The 22,523-nt window shown below is 40.5% G+C and overlaps 1 protein-coding gene across 1 annotated transcript in view; it reads right to left on the bottom strand.

The window, feature by feature from the left end:
* Nucleotides 1-22,523, bottom strand: part of FSIP1 (fibrous sheath interacting protein 1) — a 195,083-nt gene that overhangs the window by 139,284 nt on the left and 33,276 nt on the right. Inside the window, exons 7-10 of the mRNA XM_059673244.1 lie at nt 21,744-21,868; nt 20,844-20,954; nt 15,238-15,396; nt 996-1,136 (exon numbers count right to left, since the gene is read on the bottom strand). Coding sequence (XP_059529227.1) covers nt 996-1,136; nt 15,238-15,396; nt 20,844-20,954; nt 21,744-21,868 — 536 coding nt within the window. The remainder of the gene's footprint in view (nt 1-995; nt 1,137-15,237; nt 15,397-20,843; nt 20,955-21,743; nt 21,869-22,523) is intronic.

The raw sequence follows: 22,523 nt of genomic DNA, 5'->3' as shown, positions 1-22,523 counted from the left end.
CAAAGAGCCATAAGGAACTATTTTAAGATAAATTACACAGACTGGTTAAAACTTAATGGGGCTTGGAGATCACCCAAGATAATAGGATTTAGTAGGAGACAGAAAGTAGGTAATGCTGGCAATTATGACAAGACCAGCTCTAGAAGAGAGGATGTAGGTAGTTCAGCCTTGTCATGTTTAATTTTAGAGGTAAAAGCCAAGTATCCAACTGGAAACCTCCTATGGGTAGCTAAAAAAATCATAATATTATAGAGCATTTTTAAATAAGAGCTCACAATTTAATTGATTTAAGAGCTTTCTATCATCAGCAATTATATATGTTTAAATGGCATGTTTTACGTATTTAAAAAATGAAATAGGCTCAAGAAGAATTTAGAATATATTAAAAAATAATGAGTAATGCCCTGGCCAGTGTGGCTCAGTTGGTTGAGCAATGTCACCCCATGCACAGAGAGTTGAGGGTTCAGTTGGACTGAATCCCCAGTATAGGGTGTGCAGGAGGCAGCCAATTAATGTTCTTCTCTCATCAGTGTTTCTCTCTCCCTCTCCCTTCCTCTCTAAAATCAATACAAACATTTTTCAAAGAAAAAAATGAGTAATAATATTTTATGAATTATTAACAAAAAGGTGGGAATACTTAAGTGATAAGTTCAATATGTAGATATAATTTTATGCAGAGCAATACCAAATTTTTCCACACACATATACAAGACAGGTATTTATGTCACTGTAAAACAGAGTATTAGGCATATGGATCATTATTCTGACTTCATTATTTCACAGACTTATTATGTTACATAAATTAAGTATAATACTCCTTTAAGTTCTATAAATCATTATTAGCTTTCATTCAAATTTTTATGGACAAATTCCCATGTCAGTTCTCTTGACAGGTTTAACACATAAATACCCCCATTAAACAGTCAAAGGAAACCGAAATCCTCTTAAATATAATCACTGGTTACAATTAAACTTTAAATAACAAAAAAACTTACCACGTCTTCCTTCATCTTTCTCAACTCTTCATCTATCTCTCTCAGCCGATTTTGCATATCCCGTTGCTCTTTGGTGTTTCGAAGTACCTTTTCCCCTGGAGTTATTTCCATATCTCTATCATCATCACTAAGATCAGGTTCCTAATTAAAAAAAAAAAAAAAGAATTCATGCACAGGCTGAAAATGTACCTTCACACACCAACCTAAAGCAACTGAGCCTTGAAGGTTGGCTTTGCTTCTCAAATAATATCTCTTCCCTTAAAATCCTATATAATAAAGACCTAATATGCAAATGGCCATCATGCCCTCACGCTGTCATGCCTTAACGGCTCAGACACTCAACACTGGGGAGAGAGGCATGGGGACCAGCCAGGCTGTGGCTCGGAAGAGGGACAAGCCGCCCGCCCCATGGTCCCGGGCACCAGCGGCTGGGGCTGCAGCCTGGGAGAGGGACAAGCCGCACACCCCACGGTCCCTGTGGTCCCAGATACCAGCGGCTATACCTGTGGCCCGGGAGAGGGACAAGCCGCCCGCCCCGCAGTCCCGGGTGCCTGTGGCTGCGGCCAGCCTTGGCAAAGCCAGCCTGGGTCCTGGGTACCTGTGGTCAGCCAGAGGGAGGGAATCTGGGTCCCGGGTGCGGGGCGAGGCAGAGGTGGTTAGGGGTGATCAGGCCAGCAGGGAAGCAATTAGGGGCAATCAGGCTGGTAGGGGAGCAGTTAGGAACAATCAAGCAGGCAGGCAGAGCTGGTTAGGGGCGATCAGGCAGGCAGGCAGAGGTGGCTGGGGCAATCAGGCAGGCAGGCAGGTGGGCATGGGAGCAGTTAGGAGTCAGCGGTCCCAGATTGCAAGAGGCAGTCGGACATCCCCTGAGGGGTCCCGGATTGGAGAGAGTGCAGGCCGGGCTGAGGGACCCCTTCCTCCATACACGAATTTCATGCACCAGGCCTTTAGTCATATTTATAAATCTCTAAACTCTTCCTACCTGACAAAGGAAAGGCTCGACAGTACATAAAGCAAGGAGGGAAATAAAGTCAAATCATATGGGAAACAGGAAGTTAGAGTGAAAAAAGCAGTGGTCAGGAAGCAGTGACCTGGGCTCTGGTCCCTTCTATACTTATCAGCTTGAAATTTGGGCAAATCACAGTTTCAGTAGATTCAAGTCCATCATATATAAATAATAAGAAAAACCCCTGCCCATCCACGTTATGAGAGGCAGCTGTGTAATAGTGAAAAGGGACCTAGACTTGGCAAAGTCAAGTTTTGAATCCTAACTCTCCCTGCTTCCTAAGATGGCCTTAGGGAAACTAAGCAACCTCTCTGAGCCTCAGTTCACCATTTGCAAAATAATTAATAATAATGGTAATAATAATGAAGGAGGAGAAAAAGAAGATCTAGCCTAAAAGTCCATAGTAGGAATGCAACAAATCTTAGTGCATAACAAATACGAGCTGAATATGTCCTTTCAAAGAATAAGCATTATATAATGAAAGTATGTTATTATCATTAATATTTAAACTGATAGAACCATATTCTTCCAAAGTTAATATTATTTCTAGCTAATATAAAAGGTTATTTCTTGACAGTAAGTTGGTCCTATATTTATAACTAAACTTCCTATCTTTTTACCCAGAGATATCTTACTGTGTTGCCATGTAGGTGACTGGCATAGATGTCATTTTTGTGGTTACCCAAGACAGAATCCTCTCACATCTTCATTCCTTACATACATCTGGTCATCAAGAATAGTCACCATTTACTTTCTCACACCTCTTTAATCAAGGCCCCTCTCTCTTTTTCACTGTCTACTCCTTATCCACTTGAACCAGTAGTTTTTAAACTCCACTGTGTTGCAGACTCACCCACAGACCCTGTGAAAATATTCAGAGGCCATCCTCCATCCCAGAGATTCTAATTCACTAGGTAAGGGCAGGGGATTGACAACTTGAAGCACAACCACTTGAGAATTTGAGAAGTATCGACTTGAGCTACTACTTGAGCCTCTCACCTGGGCTCAAGTAGTAGCTCATTCATTCCACCTTTTGCAAAGAAGCCACAGAGCAACGTGCAAAGTCCTCACCACTTCGTGGCCTGGTCCTGCCTATCTCTTCAGTCTCACCTTCACATTGCTTGCGTCTCAGACCCAAAGCCTCAGCAATATTCACTACTGCTAGTTCTCCACCACTCCATACCTCCTCCCTCCACACCTCATGGCAACTCCTATCTGCTATAAAGTATTCCCTGACATACCCAGGAAGGGCAACTATTCTCTCCAGCATTCCACATCATTGTACTTACCACACTGTCACTGCCCAGCCAGACACCATGACCGTTCCCACTGTGAATCCCAGCACAAACCATATCCTGAAGCTGTATAGCACTGGTGTCTGGTGAAGGCCTACTTCCTGATTCCTAGATAGCCATCTCCTTGCTGTGTCCTCAATGACAGAAGAGGCAAGGGAACTCTGTGGGCCTTCTTTATGAAGCACAACAAATCCATTCTTGAGAGCTCCACCTTCATGACCTATTCACCTCCCAAAGGCCTCACCTCCCAATACTATCACACTGGGGTTGACATTCCCACATATGTATTTTGGGGAAAACATTCAGTGTATAGAACATAGTGACCTGAAAAACATCCAAACTGGATTTCATTTTTAAATGGAAAATTATTTTTTAAAGGACATTACTTTAATAACCTACAGCTATGATTTTTTTAAAATCTTTGGGTAGGCAAAGAGAAGACATAAAAAATTTTTAAATCAAACTTCATCAATGTTTTTAAAATTTGCAAAGCCACCATTAATAGACAAGCCACAGACTGAGAGGAAAATACAACACACAAGTCTGAAAAGGGACTTGAATTTAGTATATATAAGGAATTCACGCAATTTAATAAACAAGAACAAAAGACAATCCAGTTCTAAAGCAACTTGAACAGATACTCCATACAAGAAGATATGTGAATGACAAATAAGTACATACATGAAAAAGTCTTCAACATTATAAGGCATCAGGGAAATGCAAATTAAAATCACAGTAGGATATCACTGTGCAGGCACTAGAATAGCCCAGATGAAAAAATTTAACACCAAGTGCTGGAGAAGTGTGGAATTCTCATATGTTGTTGGGAAGTATAAAATGGTACAACCACTTTGGAAAACTGGCTATTTCTTTAAAAATTAAACATCTGTCTATTCTATGACCCAGCAACTCCACTCCTCTGAATCTATCCAAGAGAAAGGAAAATGTATTACTTATTTTGTACATGAATCTTCATAGCAGCTTTGTGCATATCCCAAATGCCCATCAACAAGAGAATGATAAACAAACCGTGGTAAGCACCTAATGCAAGCTGGGATGATCAGACTCTTTCTGCTCTACCTCTTGTCTTGTGACTGGGTTTAGTCAATGTGAGGGGAGGAGTATTAAGAGACTGGAGGGTAAAAGAAGACAAACCTGGGAGTATTTCCCCTGCCCCTTGCTGCTTTGGCATTATAGTGTTGGCAGTGATGCATCCCTGAGGTGCCCATCAGGAAGGTTTCCTTAGATTCAACTGCATATTTACGCTCAAAGATGGAGGCCACACTTGGAGTCAGTCTATTCAGAAGGCTTTAGGACAGGAAACACAGCAAGGCAGTGTCAGGTGCCTCTCCTCTTCACTGGGAGTTTTTGCTGCAATCCATGTTGTCACAGTATAGGCACAGGGGCAAGGAAGCCACCCTGGTTTAAAAGCTTTCTTTATATCCATTATGTAGCTGGACATTTGTAAACAAGGATCTGAAGTCCTGCCAAGAAGAGGTGAATGTTGTATCAGGAACAACCATGTGACTTGCAAGCGAGTCACGCTAGGTCAAGATTGCACACAATCTTGAGTTCCCAGAACATTTACCTCCCTGAGAAAAGATAAGATTAAAAGGTTGTGGGTAGAGCAGAAAAGGGAATGCGCAGCTGCAATTGTCTTCAATGCGCTATTGTAATACAGAAAAAAACAAAATTTTGTTGATTAACTGCTGACGCACTAACCTCGTGTGAAACCCCAATAAAAGCGATGGTTGAGGGTACAGAGTTTGCTGCATGCCTGAGCGAGCTGTGACCTCTGCCCGGCATCCATCGCCTGTGCGCTCGTCTTACCTCTGCGTCTTCGGTTCATAAACATCCCTCAACACCCATAGGAGCATCATCTCCTGAAATGACTTTATAGGCACAGCATCCAAGGTCCCAGCAAGGGACATGCCCAGCCACAGGAATCACTGCATTTAGAGAAGCTCACAGTATGGCTTCCCCATGGGGTCTTTATAATTCTCCCATTCCAGGGGTCATTTTTAGCATAAGTGAAGCTGCCTCTTAACATTGCAGACATTCCAACTTCCATCAGTTGCCAGGGAAACAATTAGGAGAGTAAGCTCAAATTCTCATGCTGAAGGAGAAGGGTTAGTTAATCCTTTGCCCACACTTTCTATGATTACAATTTTGGATGGCTGATTCTTTGACCATGGCTCTAGGCCTCCCTAAGCTCTGACACACTTTTCCTTCCCCCTACCCACAGTTGCCAGTCTGTGGGTGTCCCAACACCCCATACTGCAAGGAGGGAAATAAAGTCAAATAAAGCCATACTGGCTCCTTTAAATCTATAAATAGTTCCTTCATTTAATTATCTTCAAAATCCAAGCTGAGTATTTTTCTTATTTCTTACCAAGAACTCTAACTGGTGTACTATGTTTATTTGTATGTATGTATGCATGCAGGTATGTATGTAAATATGTATATGTGTGTGCGTATTTGCAGAGAAATACATGAAGAAAAATTAACTTTATACTAAAAATCTTAATTATTTTATCTTATTTTTCTTAAGATGTTTTTGTAGTTCTTGAGTTTTCCACTACATGCATATATTAATTTAATAACTAGAACAAATCAGTTTTTATTTAAAAAAACAAACAAGGCTAATTTTGTCTTTATCTAACAATGTGACTCTCCATACACAAAAGACATTGGCCTGAAAGTTAGATTTTAGCCCCAGTTCTACTGGTATGACCTTTTGTACTTTTGAGCAATCACTTTCTCTTTCTGGGTCTCAATTTCTTCTCATAAAGTTCCTTCAAACTCTAATAGCTTACATGTCTGTAATTCTGCACAGTTAGATCTAAGGATATGTAACATCTTTCCTCAGTCATGGTCTCTGGTAGCATAACCATATAGTTCAAAATTTAAAAGATAGCATGTGATGAAAGCAGAGGCTAAGAGAAAGCAAGAAAAGGTATCATTGATTCTGGCAAAAACTGCCCAGTGGCATATTCAAGAAGCTCTGTAGTGCCAGGAGAGGTTCTATTGTCACATTAATGTGCCCACCAGTTCTGTCAGTTTTCATCATCATCAGGAAATATCTTGATTTCCAATGATGGAAATATTTGCACAGACTCTGACCATCCATATCTTTTCTGTTTTTAAGTCACATAGGAATGCTTTTAATCAGTAAAATTCAGTTTGGTGAAAGCTCTCAAGGTATGCACCGAATATCTAAGGAGCCAGAAGAAGAGACCGATCCCCTAGGTCAATAGATACTTGCTGATTTGACTGATTGCCAAGATATTCTAAGTTCATCCTTAGAAAAATATCTATGGTGTTGACTGAGCCAATAGGGATCTTTGAAGTTAAGTAAACTCATTTCCAAAAGCCAGATACAGAGGAAATGACTCACATCCTCATAAGTTATCTGACATGCAAATAAGGCATGAATTTTGGGCCAGAAAAATGCAAACCTGCCTAAATAAAGCCAGCTTCCCTGTGTTTTTAAACTAATGCTATACTTTTCCACAGGCTACTGCTATTTCCTGTCATCAGACGGACCATTTGCCTGACAGCACTAAAAGTAGGGAAAAATCTTTCAGACAAATTGTTTTTATCACCTTGAAATATTGCCACACAGTGAAAGAAACCCTGACTATACAGGAGGCTCAACAAAATTTTTAAATAAATGTCCTATATAATAAAAGCATAGTATGCAAATTGTCCACTCGACTGGAGTTCTTGTGGGAGTTTGACCAGGGGGTGGGCCGACTGGGGGAAGGGAGGGAGGCCCTGGCCAGCAGCAGCAGCAAGTGGCTGGGGGAAGGGAGGGAGTATCCAGCCGGCAGCTGGCAGCCACTAGGGACCCTACCAGTGCATGAATTTCATGCACTGGGCCTCTAGAATATATATAAACTTCAAAGTAATCTGTAAAATATAGGTGGTAAGTATCCCCCAGATTTAATGGGGAATGTGTGATAGGTTGACATTAGAGGCATGAACCTCTGAAGTAACTTCTTGTTTATTCTTCAATACAAATTCCCTTGCTCTTAAGAGTGGCATACTTCTATAGTGTTTGGAAATGAACAGATGGTCAATAAGATTTCTGTGCTCCAATTCACCATAGCTAAGATTTGGAAACAGCCTAAGTGCCCATCAGCAGATGAGTGGATTAGAAAACTGTGGTACATCTACACGATGGAATACTATGCTGCGGTAAAAAAAAAAGGAACTCTTGCCTTTTGCAACAGCATGGATGGAACTGGAGAGCATTATGCTAAGTGAAATAAGCCAGTCAGAGAAAGATAAATACCACATGATCTCACTCATTTGTGGATTATAGAGAACAACATAGACTGATGAAAAGGGACAGACCCAAAGACTGAGAAACAGCAATCAGGCTATCAATCCCCAGAAGGAAAGTAGGGGAGGGCCGGGGTAAGGGGAAGAGATCAACAGAAGGACTTGTATACATGTATATAAGCCAAACCAATGGACATGGACAACGGGGGGGGTGGGAGCATGAGTTTGTGTGTGGGGGGGGAGGTTGGGGGTTAATGGGGGGGATGAGGACACATTTGTAATACCTTAACTAATAATAAAAAAAAAAAAAAAAAGGAGAACCAAGATGGCGGCATAGGTTAACGCCGGAGTTTGCTGCTTTGAACAACTACTTCAAAAGTGACACCAAAAAACGGAAGGGACATCACCCAGAACCACAGGAACGCTGGCTGAGTGGAAGTCCTACAACTAGGAGGAAAGAGAAACGCACACGGACACTCAGAGGAGGCGCAGTGCTGAAGTCAAATTCTGAGGTGCGGAGTGCGCGGAGCGGGCTGGCGGCGGAGGGCGCGGTTGTTGTTTTCAATCGGGAGGGAGTCGCAGACTCTGAGCACCAGATCCGGGCGAGTCTTTAGGGACCCAGACTCAAACCGGAGAAGCGGGACTGTCTGGCTTCGGGCAGAGCGAGTGCAGCTTTCTCTCCGAGCTTTGCAGCGGGTGCTTGGACTCAGAGAGGCAGAGCCCCTGGGGACAGGACTGAGAGCCGCCATAACTGCTCTCTCCGGCCCACCCTGTTGATCCTGTGCGACCCGCCCCGCCCAAGCCCTGCACAGAGGCATTTGCCGGATAGCCTCAGGCAAAGGCTAGATTAGCACCTCCCTAGAGGACAGAAGTTCTCTCACTGCTGACACAGCTGATTCTCATAGCCACTTGGCCTGGAGGTCAAACCCTCCCTGGAATTAGCTACAACAATCAAGGTTTAACTATAAGACTGCGAACAAAGACCACTAGGGGGTGCACCAAGGAAGCATAACAAAATGCGGAGACAAAGAAACAGGACAAAATTGTCAATGGAAGATATAGAGTTCAGAACCACACTTTTAAGGTCTCTCAAGAACTGTTTAGAAGCTGCCGATAAACTTAATGAGATCTACACGAAAACTAATAAGACCCTCGATCTTATATTGGGGAACCAACTAGAAACTAAGCATACACGGACTGAAATAACGAATATTATACAGACGCCCGACAGCAGACCAGAGGAGCGCAAGAATCAAGTCAATGATTTGAAATGCGAGGAAGCAAAAAACATCCAACCGGAAAAGCAAAATGAAAAAAGAATCCAAAAATGCGAGGATAGTGTAAGGAGCCTCTGGGACAGCTTCAAGCGCACCAACATCAGAATTATAGGGGTGCCAGAAGATGAGAGAGACCAAGATATTGAAAACCTATTTGAAGAAATAATGACAGAAAACTTCCCCCACCTGGTGAAAGAAATGGACTTACAGGTCCAAGAAGCGCGGAGAACCCCAAACAAAAGGAATCCAAAGAGGACCACACCAAGACACATCATCATTAAGATGCCAAGAGCAAAAGATAAAGAGAGAATCTTAAAAACAGCAAGAGAAAGAAACTCAGTTACCTACAAGGGAATACCCATACGACTGTCAGCTGATTTCTCAGCAGAAACTTTGCAGGCCAGAAGGGAGTGGCAAGAAATATTCAAAGTGATGAATACCAAGAACCTACAACCAAGATTACTTTATCCAGCAAAGCTATCATTCAGAATTGAAGGTCAGATAAAGAGCTTCACAGATAAGGAAAAGCTAAAGGAGTTCATCACCACCAAACCAGGATTATATGAAATGCTGAAAGGTATCCTTTAAGAAGAGGAAGAGGAAGAAAAAGGTAAAGATACAAATTATGAACAACAAATATGCATCTATCAACAAGTGAATCTAAGAATCAAGTGAATAAATAATCTGATGAACAGAATGAACTGTTGATTATAATAGAATCAGGGACATAGAAAGGGAATGGACTGACTATTCTTGGGGGGGAAAGGGGTGTGGGAGATGTGGGAAGAGACTGGACAAAAATCGTGCACCTATGGATGAGGACAGTGGGTGGGGAGTGAGGGCGGAGGGTGGGGTGGGAATTGGGAGGAGGGGAGTTATGGGGGGGAAAAAAAAAGAGGAACAAATGTAATAATCTGAACAATAAAGATTTAATTTAAAAAAATAAAATAAAATGATACAGAAAAAAAAAAAAAGATTTCTGTGCTCACCCTAACCGGTTTGGCTCAGTGGATAGAGTGTAGGCCTGCAGACTAAAGGGTCCCAGGTTCAATTTCGGTCAAGGGCATGTACTTTGGTTGCAGGCACATCCCCAGGAGGGTGTGTGCAAGAGGCAGCTGATAGATGTTTCTCTCTCATTGATGTTTCTAACTCTCTATCTCTCTCCCTTCCTCTCTGTAAAAAATCAATAAAATACATGTTTTTCTAAAAAGATTTCTGTGCTCATGACATAAAAAATTCCCAGATTCCTGCCCTTAACCAGTGCATTAAATAATTTGAAGTCAACTGGACCACATGGCCATTGTTGGAACTCTGCAAATCCCTGGACTCAACAATAAAAATCTTTCAGGATTACATGTCAAGCAATGATTTATATTTCCTCAGTTTTAGCTACTGTTGAAACAGGAAGAAGAAAAAAAGTTAGTTGTTGCTATCAGCAATAGTATGCTCTTGACAAGGAAAGAGATTAACACAACTATTATTTTCCTCAATCAAGTGTTGGTTGATATTTTATTGGTCTTACAAAATTGTGTACAACTGAATCAATATTTTAAGAACAAGAAAATAAATCAAGTTAAGCAGGACCTTTATATTCAATTACATTACTTGGTTTAAAAACAAAGAAATACCTCTTGTCAATGAGAGCCATTTCTGAAGACCTTCTCCCAACCAGAAAAAGAAAATCTTACCGTAAACTGGAATTCTAGATTTAGTAAGACTGATTGCATGAAAGATAAATTACACTTCTTTAAAAAAGCCAACCTGAACAAATCTGTTATTGAATCCAGTTGCTAAGGACTTAAGAAACTGAATGCTTACATTACTCCTATCTTAGATATTTCTGGAAAAATCTAGACTCTCATACAGCTACAAATAAGAAATACAGTACTAAATTATGAAACCTTACTCAATTTTATGGTGGGATTTACTATATGTGGAAAGAACTGATCTGTCGGAGAGTTAGATGAATACAGAAAATTATGCACAGTTAAGCCACAGATCTTTCAAAAGTTGCTTCAATTAGTTCTCTTTTGCTAAGATGAAATGAAAATAAAAAGCAGATGTAAAACCTGCAGCCACATGATATTATTTACATCACAGCAATAGCAGTAATATGCCATTGGTTCTCCTGAATGTGACCACATGCTTTGTTTTACACTAAGGAAATCAGATATGGAAAAGCCAAATGCTGCTTTTAAAATATTACCATGAAGTTAAGAGCCAGGGCAGCACATCTATTTGAGAACGTTGTAATCAGCAAGCTCATAAAGAAAAGGTTTCCTCTCTGCCCTTTTCACAACAACAACACTTTCTTGATATCTGAGTCACATTTCTGGAGCCTCTCAAACTATCATGACTCAGGTGCTTTATCATCCTAGGCTGACCAACTTGGCACTTTAAGGTTGCCATAGTCAGGTCAGTCAGAAAGTCTGCATGTTTCTACACTTGATCTTAGCCAAAAGGCCGAGAAGCAATAGAAAGTCTGCATGTTTCAACTTGTTTGGGAAACTATTTTTTGGAACACAATTTTTAAAATCTCATAAAGAATCTTTTAAATATCACGCCTTCGTCAAACATACACTTTCTCAATTCCCATATTGTGCTGCTTTTTGGTTCATTATATGATCACTCCACAACTTGTTCTGTGATTATAGCCTATCCTCCAGTAACCTGCAAGCTGCCTTAAGGCCAGGGGTGAAGCCACATACTAATCTGAATACTTAACATCAACCATCACAGCATCTCCTATGAAATAAGCCGGCATTCAAAGATGTGTTGATGGCCTGTGCAGGGGTTGGAAAGTAACATAAATACAGGCAGTAGGCCTCAGGGCCTGCAATACAATATGAGTAGTGGACACTGGAGCAAACTAGAGAATTTGTGCTCCTTATAAAGCAGCAGTTGCTACTCGGTTCAGTCCTGTAGTGGGCCAAGCAAAGATTCGGGCCTAATGTTGCCAGATTTTCTAATTTTTCAACAGAAACTAGAAATCTGGATTTTTATATGAGGTCACCCAATTTTTAAATGTTGATTGCAAACCCTATATGGGCTAAAGGAAACCCATCTGTGAGCCCTGCAGGCAACCAGTTCTCAACCTCCTGCTGTACAATGGCAGCCTTCTTCTGGGCCTCAGACCCCTCCTGCCTCATTCACAAGCTCCTCTTCCTCCTCCTGCCACTCACTCACAGAAAGAGACTTTCTTCGTACTCCTTCTGGATGTCCTTTCTCTCTCCTCTGAACCACCATAATACTTTGCTTACAGCCTTTGACTGTGCTAGCCTACATTGTTTTATACCTGTTATCTGTGTAATCTGTGCCTCTCATAAAAAATAAATTCCTTAAGTCACTTCTTATCCTATATAATAAAAGGCTAACATGCAAATTTTCCCCTCAATCGGGATTTCGACCAGGAGTTTGACCAGGGGGAGGGGCCAGTCAGCCAACTGCCCATGGCCCCTCCCCGCTGCCAACCTCACCCTCAATTGGCCCCCCCTTACCCTGATCAGGGCCGGAGCTGATCAACCACCATGGCTCCGCCCCTTGGCCAGCCCCGCCTCCTATTGCCCACCCCCCCCCCCGCCCGGTTGGGGACAGGGACGGCTGGACCCCACCTGTGCATGAATTCATGCACCGGGCCTCTAGTTATTCTAATAATATCATTGGTTGAATTCTGTGTCAAACACTGCTAAGCATTTTACATATATTAACTCAGTGGTTGGCAAATTGCGGCTCACGAGCCACATGCGGCTCTTTGGCCCCTTGAGTGTGGCCACAAAGTTTCAATTGCACTGTACATGAGCGCCCACACGTGGTATTTTGTGGAAGAGCCACACTCAAGGGGCCGCAGTTTGCCAACCACTGTATTAACTCATCTACCCTTTAAAAGAACACTAAAGAATTGTATTATTATTACTATTTTACAGATGAGGAAACTGGAGATAGGAGTATTTGTAATTAATTCCCAGGCCTCAGAACTAGTAAGTGAAAGAGCCAGCACTTGCAGTGAGTTCTATATTTGCCTGACTTACCTTTAAATGTCCTATAATTCCTTGCACACAATGAGCACTTCATTAATATTTGTTGAATTGATTGTTGAAAAACAGAAGTTTATATTTCGTTTAAAAGACATTATTTCTTAAGGAGCATGGAGAAAAAATTTTGATGAGTTAACAGTTTGCCAGAAGGAGTGAAAAATAAAAATAACGTGAATATTCATTATGAATATTTGTGGGTCAGCAGTAGATTAGAGCCCATTCATCAACTGAATAGATACGCCAGGTTTATCCAAGATATTTTTCAGTGTATTTATTCAAAAAGAATTCCAATCCAAAAATAATATCCATAAAATAATTTGCCAAGTTAGCATTTCTGGCTTGAAAATTCAATGTGCAATTCTGGTTTTAGTTAGAAATGAGAAAATGCCAAAAGGAAATTGAATAAAAGCTCGAAGATATTCTTTATTTTGCATGCAAAAAGCATTCGTCATTTCTTTTCAACAAGTAGGATGTCATATTTCTGTTTTTCCATCCAATGGGAGTCCCAACATGCCGTTTTCTCTTTCCTTGTAATTAATGTTTCACATAAAAATATATAATCTCATTATGTAACAACTAAGTAATGTAATGGTTCCCCTGTTACTATTTTCTAAATATTTTATCAGAACCATAAATGTGCACTCTGAAAATATGATTTAAATGACAATGACAGAATCTAACCATAGTCATACTTTATTTAAAGTCCTAATGGCTAAACAAATCTCTAAATTCTCAGTTTCTCATTCAAGAATAACATTTGATACCATGAAAAAGACATTTTCTATCTTTAGGGCCATTATTCAGCTTTCAAATCTCAGCTGCCACTGAAATCTAACAACAATAAAAAATTTAAAAAATAAGCTATAACTCAAGGATATTCCCCATCTTGGCTTCCTCCTTTTGAGAAATGGCACCCACTAACATAAATAAACTAGCAATGTAGTTAGTGTTGATGTTCAACGGTACCTTTGGATGGGGACAGAGATTCCAATTCTCTATTTTCCAAGAACTCTGACCCCAGTCCAGAAATCAGTGGTTTCCATCACCACCACTACTGCTGCATAAAGGGCTCAGAAGCAGCTGTGCCTGGCCCTTAGACACATAACCTAAGGAGGCTAAGCTGGCTCCATAAAGATTTGCCAGTGACCAAACTTTCTTCAGAACATTTTTTAAAACTGCTCTTTCCCCTGAGATAGTTTAAATTGACCCAAAGCCAAATCGCTAACCTTCAATTGATAGCTTGGATAAAAGATTCACTATAAAGCAGAATTATTACCTATAGACTACTAATGTTTAAATCTTTTTAAGAACAAAGAAAATTACATGCATGTAAGATGTACAGAAAATGATTTGGTGAGATGTTTCTAAAACTAGTAGAAGGTCAGTAAAAATAACAAGAAACCAGCCATTTTCTCTTCAGGCGAAAACTGCTATCCAAGGCCAAACTAGATCCCAAGAAGTACTGAAATATAGTGGGGGAGGGGGAGAGGGGATAATTTACTTTTCCAAAGCTGCTATTATTCTTCTGGTTTTCTACACATCCTATCAGCTTTTTAAAAGAATATTTGAGGGAACTATTAAGAGAGGAAACACATTCATTTCAAAATACTCATAGGAGCGTAGACATCAACCTGGTGAGCTTCACTGCTTGATGTTCCATTAAAGGAGCTAAAGAATGTGTCAGAATAAGGGACAGTGGCTACCAGTGCTAATACCTAGGACTAGAGGAATAAAGAGAAACATGGCTCTCAAAGTACTAAGTGCTACATCGACTTTCTTCCCTCTCCTCCCTCCTGATCACAATCAAGAATTGGCTTAGCCCTAGCTGGTTTGGCTCAATGGATAGAGCATTGGCCCATGGAATGAAGGGTCACAGGTTCAATTCCAGTCAAGGGCATGTACCTTGATCCCTAGCCCCAGTTGGGGCACATACGGGAAGCAACCAATTGATGTGACTCTCTCACATCGATGTTTCCCTCTTTTTGTCTCTCCCCCTCCCTTCCACTCTCTCTATAAATCAATGGAAAAATATCCTCGAGTGAGGATTAATAACAACAAAAAGAATTAGCTTAAATCTTAAGAAATAATAATATTTGCTCAGTAACTCCATCCCAGCAAATTACCAACTGAAATAAAAATAAATAGAGAGAAATCACCAAAGGAAAATACACACTATAATAGAAATTACTATCGCTGCAGTTGTAGTCATGGAAGGATAAGCAACTGGGAAGAAGGAAAAGCAATGGAGAAGAAACCTCTTTGTTAACAAGTGGACTGCCGAATGTGAACTAGCTTTAGCACACATAAACCTGAGCGGTCCACGCACTCTTGAGTATGATATACCTGATCATTCTGATGTCCAAGTCCTGGAGAAAAGCTGAACGTTGTTGGGGAAGCTGCAGAGAATTCTTGGAGCTTTGTATTTATTTCAGCAAGCTGCTGATGCTGGGTGACTGCCAGTGTATATCCTTCGCCTGGGACCAGCCAGACAGACAGATCACCCTAGAAGGAAAAAAATAGTCACCACATCATTCCCATGCTATATTTTTTCCCAAAATATAATATACTTTTCAGACTGCTACTTCAATGCTCAGAATTTCATCCAAAAAAAATTTTTTAATAAAACAAAAGCACAGATTTAACACTGGCATAGTAAAAGAAAAAAATTAAATAGTTTATGATTTCATTATCTGCTAACTCTGTGTAAAGTATCTCCATAAATTACCCTTTGTAGGTTTTTTGCCCTGTGGAATAAATCTCATAGCCTCACAGTCTGATTCTCATTGCATGCTCATTTCTCCACTTTGTGAAAGTGGTTGTAATATGATGAAGAGGGAGAAATCACGTTTATCCTATAATGGACATGGTATTTTCAAAATTTGTCCCTGAAAAGTAACATAGGACCTATAAACTCAGTTGTTTGGATTTTATGAATTTAACTGGCCATCTAACTCATTCAACTAACATTATAGTTTCATAATAGATTAAGACCCATTCATAACAATTCAAAAATCTCATACTGAAGAATATATCTACACTAATAAAAGAGAAACATGCAAATTGGTGTCACTCTGCTATGCCCACCAGCCAATCAGGACAAGTATGCAAATTTACCCAACAAATATGCCAGTTAATTTGCATATGCAGGCGCAGAGCGAAGACTGAAGTCTCTGGCCAGAGTGAAGACTGAAGACTGAAGACTGAAGAGGCTTGGTTACTCCGCTGCAGGTGTGGCCGCAGCGGAGAAGCCAAGCCTCACTGCAGCCGGAGGGGAGAAGCCTAGCCTCACGGCTTGGCTTCTCCGCTGCGGCCGGACCAAAGGCGTGGGTCCTGGGTGCCGGAGGAAAACCGGTGCTGGCAGCCAAGGGGAAGGAAGGCCTATTACACGAACCTTCGTGCAACGGGCTTCTAGTATGCATATATGCACAGCCCATGGACACAGACAATAGTATGAGGAAGGGCTGGGGTGGAGGGGGGACAAAAAGGAAGAAAATGGAGACATCTGTAATGTTGTCAATAATTTTCTTAAGAATCTCATACTGAATGCCTACTCTGTGTCGGCATTACACTGGTGATTCAACATGAATCTCACAAGGTTCTGCCTTCAAGGAGTTAATAGTCTCTTGGCAGCAAAGATTTTAACAAGGTGTGAAGCTCACCAGGAAGGGACAAAGTGGTTGGAAAAGGCTTCCTGGCAGAAATAATCAAACTTAATCATATCTTAATAAAAGAAACAACATGCACTTTAAAACTGCAGCTGGTGAGGGCAAGATTAGAGAGAGAAAACCCAGTTAGGAAGCAAACTTCATAATCTAAAACAAAAGTGCTAAGTGCCTGAACTGAGGAATGTCTCCTGGGAGTGCAGAATATCAGACAGACAGACTCCAGAGAAACTTAGGAAGTAGAATTTACAGATGCTAGAGATAATGTGATGGAAGGGTAAAGGAAGGAGGAAGGATCAAGGATAAACACTAACTTCCTGATATTGTCAACGAGGGGGATGTTAATCATATTGACCAAACTAGGGAACACAGATGTGTTAGGTTTGAGACGGTAAATGATGAATTCTGTTTGGGACCTTTTGACATTCACAGATATCCACAGATTGTGTTAGGTAAACAGATGTCTGAAGTTCAAGGGAGAGAACTGGGTTGGAAATGAGTACTTCAGACTCACCCATACATCTATAGTGGCTTGAAATCCTGAACCATGGGAATGGGTGAGATCACACAGGGAAGCATTTAATACGATGACAGAAGAATCATGAAGAACAGTTTTAAAATAAAGGGGCAGGTGGAGGGCAAGGAAGCTTAAGAATTTCATACCAGGACACTCATACCAGGAATCAATCCCTAGATGAAATACATGCTAAAACCTATGCAGAAAGACATAGGTTTCTGTGTCTCCCTTGACCCTAGCATGAAATCTCCCTTCCTGTTTCAGTGAAAACAAACACTGCATGAGTCTTGGTAGGAGACAGGTCCCCACGAGACACTCCTTCTCCCTGCCCACTGGCATCAAGAAGACAAGCAAGTGACCTGGATTCGGCCAAACGGAAGTGAACACCCTGGACCTTGACTCTGAGGGAGAAAGAAAGATGCGAAGGTGCAGGGAAATTGGAGGAGTGATTAGGGGACAGCAGTGGCAGTGAGGCCAGTGTTGGCAACAGTGAAGATGGCAGCAGTGACCACCCCTCGGGAGTGTCTTGGACTATGGTGCAGCTTGAAGCAGCCTGTTTCTGAGGAGTTTCTATGGCCTTGTTTCTGGCTACTTTGATATAGGTGTGGTTTACAAACCTGGTTCTCTGAATTTCCATGAGTCTGTGAACTACCCAAGCCTCCCAATAAATTCAGCTTCTGTTTTGGGTTTGTTTTTGTTTTTTTAACCAAAATCCATCTCTGTTTCTTGTAACCCAGAACAGTGACTGATACATTTTTTCCAAGTTATTTGTAATACAGAATATAGGCAAAAAGCCTAAATGTCTAAAAATAAGGGAAGAGTCGATTGTAGTATATCCATACAATAATATGATACAGTAATAAACATTTTAAATACACTTGGATATTGGCACATGAAAGTCATACATAGTTATTTTAAAAATAATATCACCTAGCTGCTCACAAGTAAGAAACCCTGGTTAATTTTTCCTAAATAAAAGTGATATAAATACTGTGTTATTTAAATGAGAAATAATAAAGTACCACCAAAAAGTAAAATTATGGAATCACAATGACTAAATATTGGTTAATAAATTTTAAATTCTTGTCTGAATGGAATTCTTTTTAATGACACTGGAGGTAAAAGAACACGTCAGATTAACTTCAACAGAAATATAAATGCTCCATTCATTATGCAGTTGCAGAAGGAAATTATATGTAACATGTAGTAGATGTTACAGTGTTTTTCTGTCTGTCTAGCACCTTCTAGACACCCTTGCTATGTGTGGGAAATCTGTAGCTTTTAGGAGCTTGCCTCCCTAAGACAACCCAGAAAATGCTCTTCACCATCCTCCTTTACGGCTAGGGCCGAGGCTAGTAACCAAGGGTCCACAACCAGCCTCACCCACTTGGTACTGAGTTAGATGTAATTTGAGATCTGATGCAAAACCCATTTTGCTGGGAAGATGTTAGTAGAGGCATCTGGCTTTGGGAAGTGACGTTAGTTTTAGTGTGAGTTCCCAATCCAGGAGGAAATCTCTTAAAAATTCTAAGTATCCTAGAGAGACTCAAGAGAATATTACACCCACATAATTAAACATGCCAGTAAAAGGAACAACCAGAGGGCAAGAGTTCTGGGGAATTAAGACATAATTACCATTTTAGTCAGCCTTTTTAAGTCTCATAGGTGTTTATCAGAGATGAAGCGGTGGGGCCCTCCATAAAGTAAAGGGCACACAGAAGAATGCAGCAGATTTGAGGAATGACATGAAATTTGGTGCCGTCTGAGAATACAGTGGATGGGTCTCCTCCTCAACGTGTTCCTAAAGTCTTCTGCGGCACTTCGTATCTTCCTCCTCAGAATCTCTTTTTCAATATATGCCATTATCTGCCTGGCTTTATAGAATTTCTGTATAAAATGTCTATCTCCCTTGCCAGAGAATAAGACAGAACCCTCTTTCTCCTTAGAGGACTTGCAGAAAAAAACTCTCAGCAAATATTAGTTCAAAAAACAATAAGTAGGCCCTAGCCAGGTGGCTCGGTTGGTTGGAGTGTCTTCCCTTACACCAAAAGGTTGTAGGTTCAATTCCTGGTCAGGGCACATAACCAGGTAGCGGGTTTGATCCCAGGTCAAGAAATGTACAGGAGGCAACAAATTGATGTTTCTCCTTCCTTTCTCTCTCTCTCTCTCTCTCCCTCTCTCTCTCTCTTTCTCTGCCTCTTCCTTTTCCTCCTTCGCTCTCTCCCTCCTTTCCTCTCTCTCTAAAATCAATGAACATTGAGGATAAAAATAAATCTCAAAAGAGGGCTAAGTAACTAAATAGCAGAAATAGAGGAACAGACATGATTGAAAATCCAACTTAGAAAACTGTAAAATGAGTTCATATGAGCAAAATGACAAAAAAGATAAAGATTATTAAAAAAATGTTATAAGACCTAGAAGAGAGATCCAGAAGTTCTATACCAGGGGTGGGCAAACTTTTTGACTCGAGGGCCACAATGGGTTCTTAAACTGGACCAGAGGGCCGGAACAAAAGCATGGATGGAGTGTTTGTGTGAACTAATATAAATTCAAAGTAAACATCATAAAAGGGTACGGTCTTTTTTTTCTTTTAGTTTTATTCATTTCAAACGGGCCGGATCCGGCCCGCAGGCCGTAGTTTGCCCACGGCTGTTCTATACCCATCTGTGACAGACACTTGTACACTGACCTGATGATCCCCTTTTCCAGTTTTCTTCCTTGCCTTCCTCTGCTACAAAAAAAGAGAGAGTGAAATAACTGCATCCCAACAACTCAGCAAACAAATGGCTTTGTGACACAGCTGGGCCAATAACACACAGGTGAAGTCCTGAGGACACTGCACCTCCCCCAATGAAAAGGCAAAGCCTCAGCGGAGTGCCTCTCATGAGGATCGGGGAGCGAGAGAAGCAGACTTGGCCAAGGCCAAGGAAACAGAGCCCAGCAAGGACTGGTCTCAGCTGAAGACCTGCTGACCCCTGGGGAAGCTCTGGAGGACAAACCACAGAGCTGATCTCATCTTGAGTGAGAGCACAGGGTTTGGGAGAGTGGATGCACAGACAGGTGCCAGGGAAAAGGGATCTGAGCAGGGTGCTAGCAGCATTCACTACATTACGTCTCTATTCAACATAGGGGAATAAAAACTAGATGACAAAGCTAAGAGCTTCGAGGAACAAAGAACAACATATTTGTTTGTACAAGTAAAGAATATTGCTATAAGTTTAGTATGCAAGCAAGTGCAAATGCTGAGCCATTGCACTCCTTATGTGACTTGCCAGGGCCCTATAAACACTGGCACTTGCACCCTGAATTACATGCTATTCGCTCCCCCGGACTCATGAGGGAACTGAATGCTCCAAGTTAACTGGCAGGAGCAGGGCAGTGTTCTTCAGGTTTACTAAAGACTACACTGAAATATCATGGAGCCAGTTCAGGGAGAATAGGAAATGTCCAAAATAACAGGATACAGAGCAAAACATTATACACCATCAGTACTAAGCCCATTACATCACAGGCAGAGTAATTATTGTGATAACCAATGTGTAGTAACTCTTATAATGACATAAAATAATCCTTTGGAAGTCAATAATGAATTGACCAAGAATAAATTTGAAAATGTCAATACAAATAAATCTATAAATAAGATTTTTTAAAGTCATAAAATATTATTTCATAATCTTAAAAATGATTATGAATGTATACTAATAGGTCAATAACGTGATTAAAAAATATATATTAAGTGTAGAGGTCACTGACTCTCAGAGTTTACATACCTCAGAACTGGACAGCCCCGAATCTTGGTCATCTAAGTCCTTCAGAAGTTCAACCAGCCTTTTCTTCTCTCTGTCGATCATAACCTCTGGTTTCCCTGAATTCTTGGCCAACTACAGAATGTATTAATGAAACATATTAAAAACTCAAAGAAATTCATAGTTCAGGAAAATAAAAATGAAACCTGAGGTTACGACAGTATAGATACACAAAGTAAAATTTGTGAGATTAGGCATTTTCATTTGCCAATTAATTTTATTTTATGTCAAATTTTTGGTATAGGTCTGTTCTCCAAGCAAAGATATGTCCACTATAAGTAAGCCCTCATGTTAACCTTTTTAACAAATGTTTTGTTTATAAAATAAAACACAAGCAGCCGAAGCCGGTTTGGCTCAGTGGATAGAGGGTAGGCCTGCGGACTGAAGGGTCCCGGGTTCGATTCCGGTCAGGGGCATGTGCCTGGGTTGCGGGCGCATCCCCGGTGGGAGATGTGCAGGAGGCAGCTGATCGATGTTCTCTCTCATCGATGTTTCTAACTCTCTGTCTCTCTCCCTTCCTCTCTGTAAAAAATCAATAAAAGTGTATTTTAAAAAAATAAATAAATAAAACACAAGCAATTTTCTCACCTCTCTTTATATTATATCAATGCAAAAAACATATTTGCTGGGGCATTTATTTCTGGTTTTTGGAATAAATGTGATGAGTAGGAGAGGATAAGATAAAATTAAATAGAAAATAATAAAGTACTGGTTCATAAAACTATTCTTTCAATCATATATGCTGTTTAGATCATATACATGTATCACAGTCAAAAAAAATATTTAAAGACACTACACACAACTATTTCCATTACTACAACTCATTTAGTCCACATTCTGGCTTCTAAATTTCTAAATACATACCTCAATGTTTCGCTTAATAAAATCCTGGCTGTGTTTACCCCTGAGCTCAATCTTTTCTGTATTTGAGAGGGGGTTCTTTTCTGCTTTGATCAATGACTCATTTCTTTCCACATCACAGGTAAAACCTAATATTAAAAAGTTCAAAATTTTTTCATAATTATAATTGTCATTATGCTAAAATTTTACCTTAAGTATATATAAGAAGTAAAACACACATTGGAAGAACTTCTAATTTCCAAATCCAGAAACTTAATATATAGAGATTTCTTCTTAAAAAGATAAATGTGCTACATAACTTACAATGGAGTTCTCATAAAATTTGTTATTCATTACCATGTATCAAACTGCTTGCTGTTGATTCCTTTGGAATCATGGGGAATGTGAAAAGAACCATGATTCATATAAAGGAGAAAGTTCTGATGTTATGGGAATTTTAAAATAAATTTTACTTTAATCTTTATATGAAAGAGAACTTTCCCTGAAAAACTAGATTCTTTATTAATTTGCCATCACCCTCTCAGAGCAATCAACTTTTTGTTCAAACCTGTCTTTTAAGCAAGATCTGGGCATAAGTCCTGGGTGTTCTGCAGCCTATCATCACAGACTCCTGAAGCCCATCCTACTTTGTCAGTTTTCTCAACCATTAAACAGAGGCTTAAGTCAGCCTCTGAGTTGTTCATATCCTGAGTGCTCAAAACAAGGGTAAGAAAAATGCTTATGCACTATTATTCCCTTTATCAAACACTGGAGGCCCAATGCGTGACATTCATGCACTCAGTG

The sequence above is a fragment of the Myotis daubentonii genome, chromosome 1 (genome assembly GCF_963259705.1).
Source record: "Myotis daubentonii chromosome 1, mMyoDau2.1, whole genome shotgun sequence".
NCBI classification, from domain to species: domain Eukaryota; kingdom Metazoa; phylum Chordata; class Mammalia; order Chiroptera; family Vespertilionidae; genus Myotis; species Myotis daubentonii.
The sequence above is the reverse complement of the archived record's forward strand: the minus strand, read 5'-3'. Positions and strand labels throughout refer to the sequence as shown.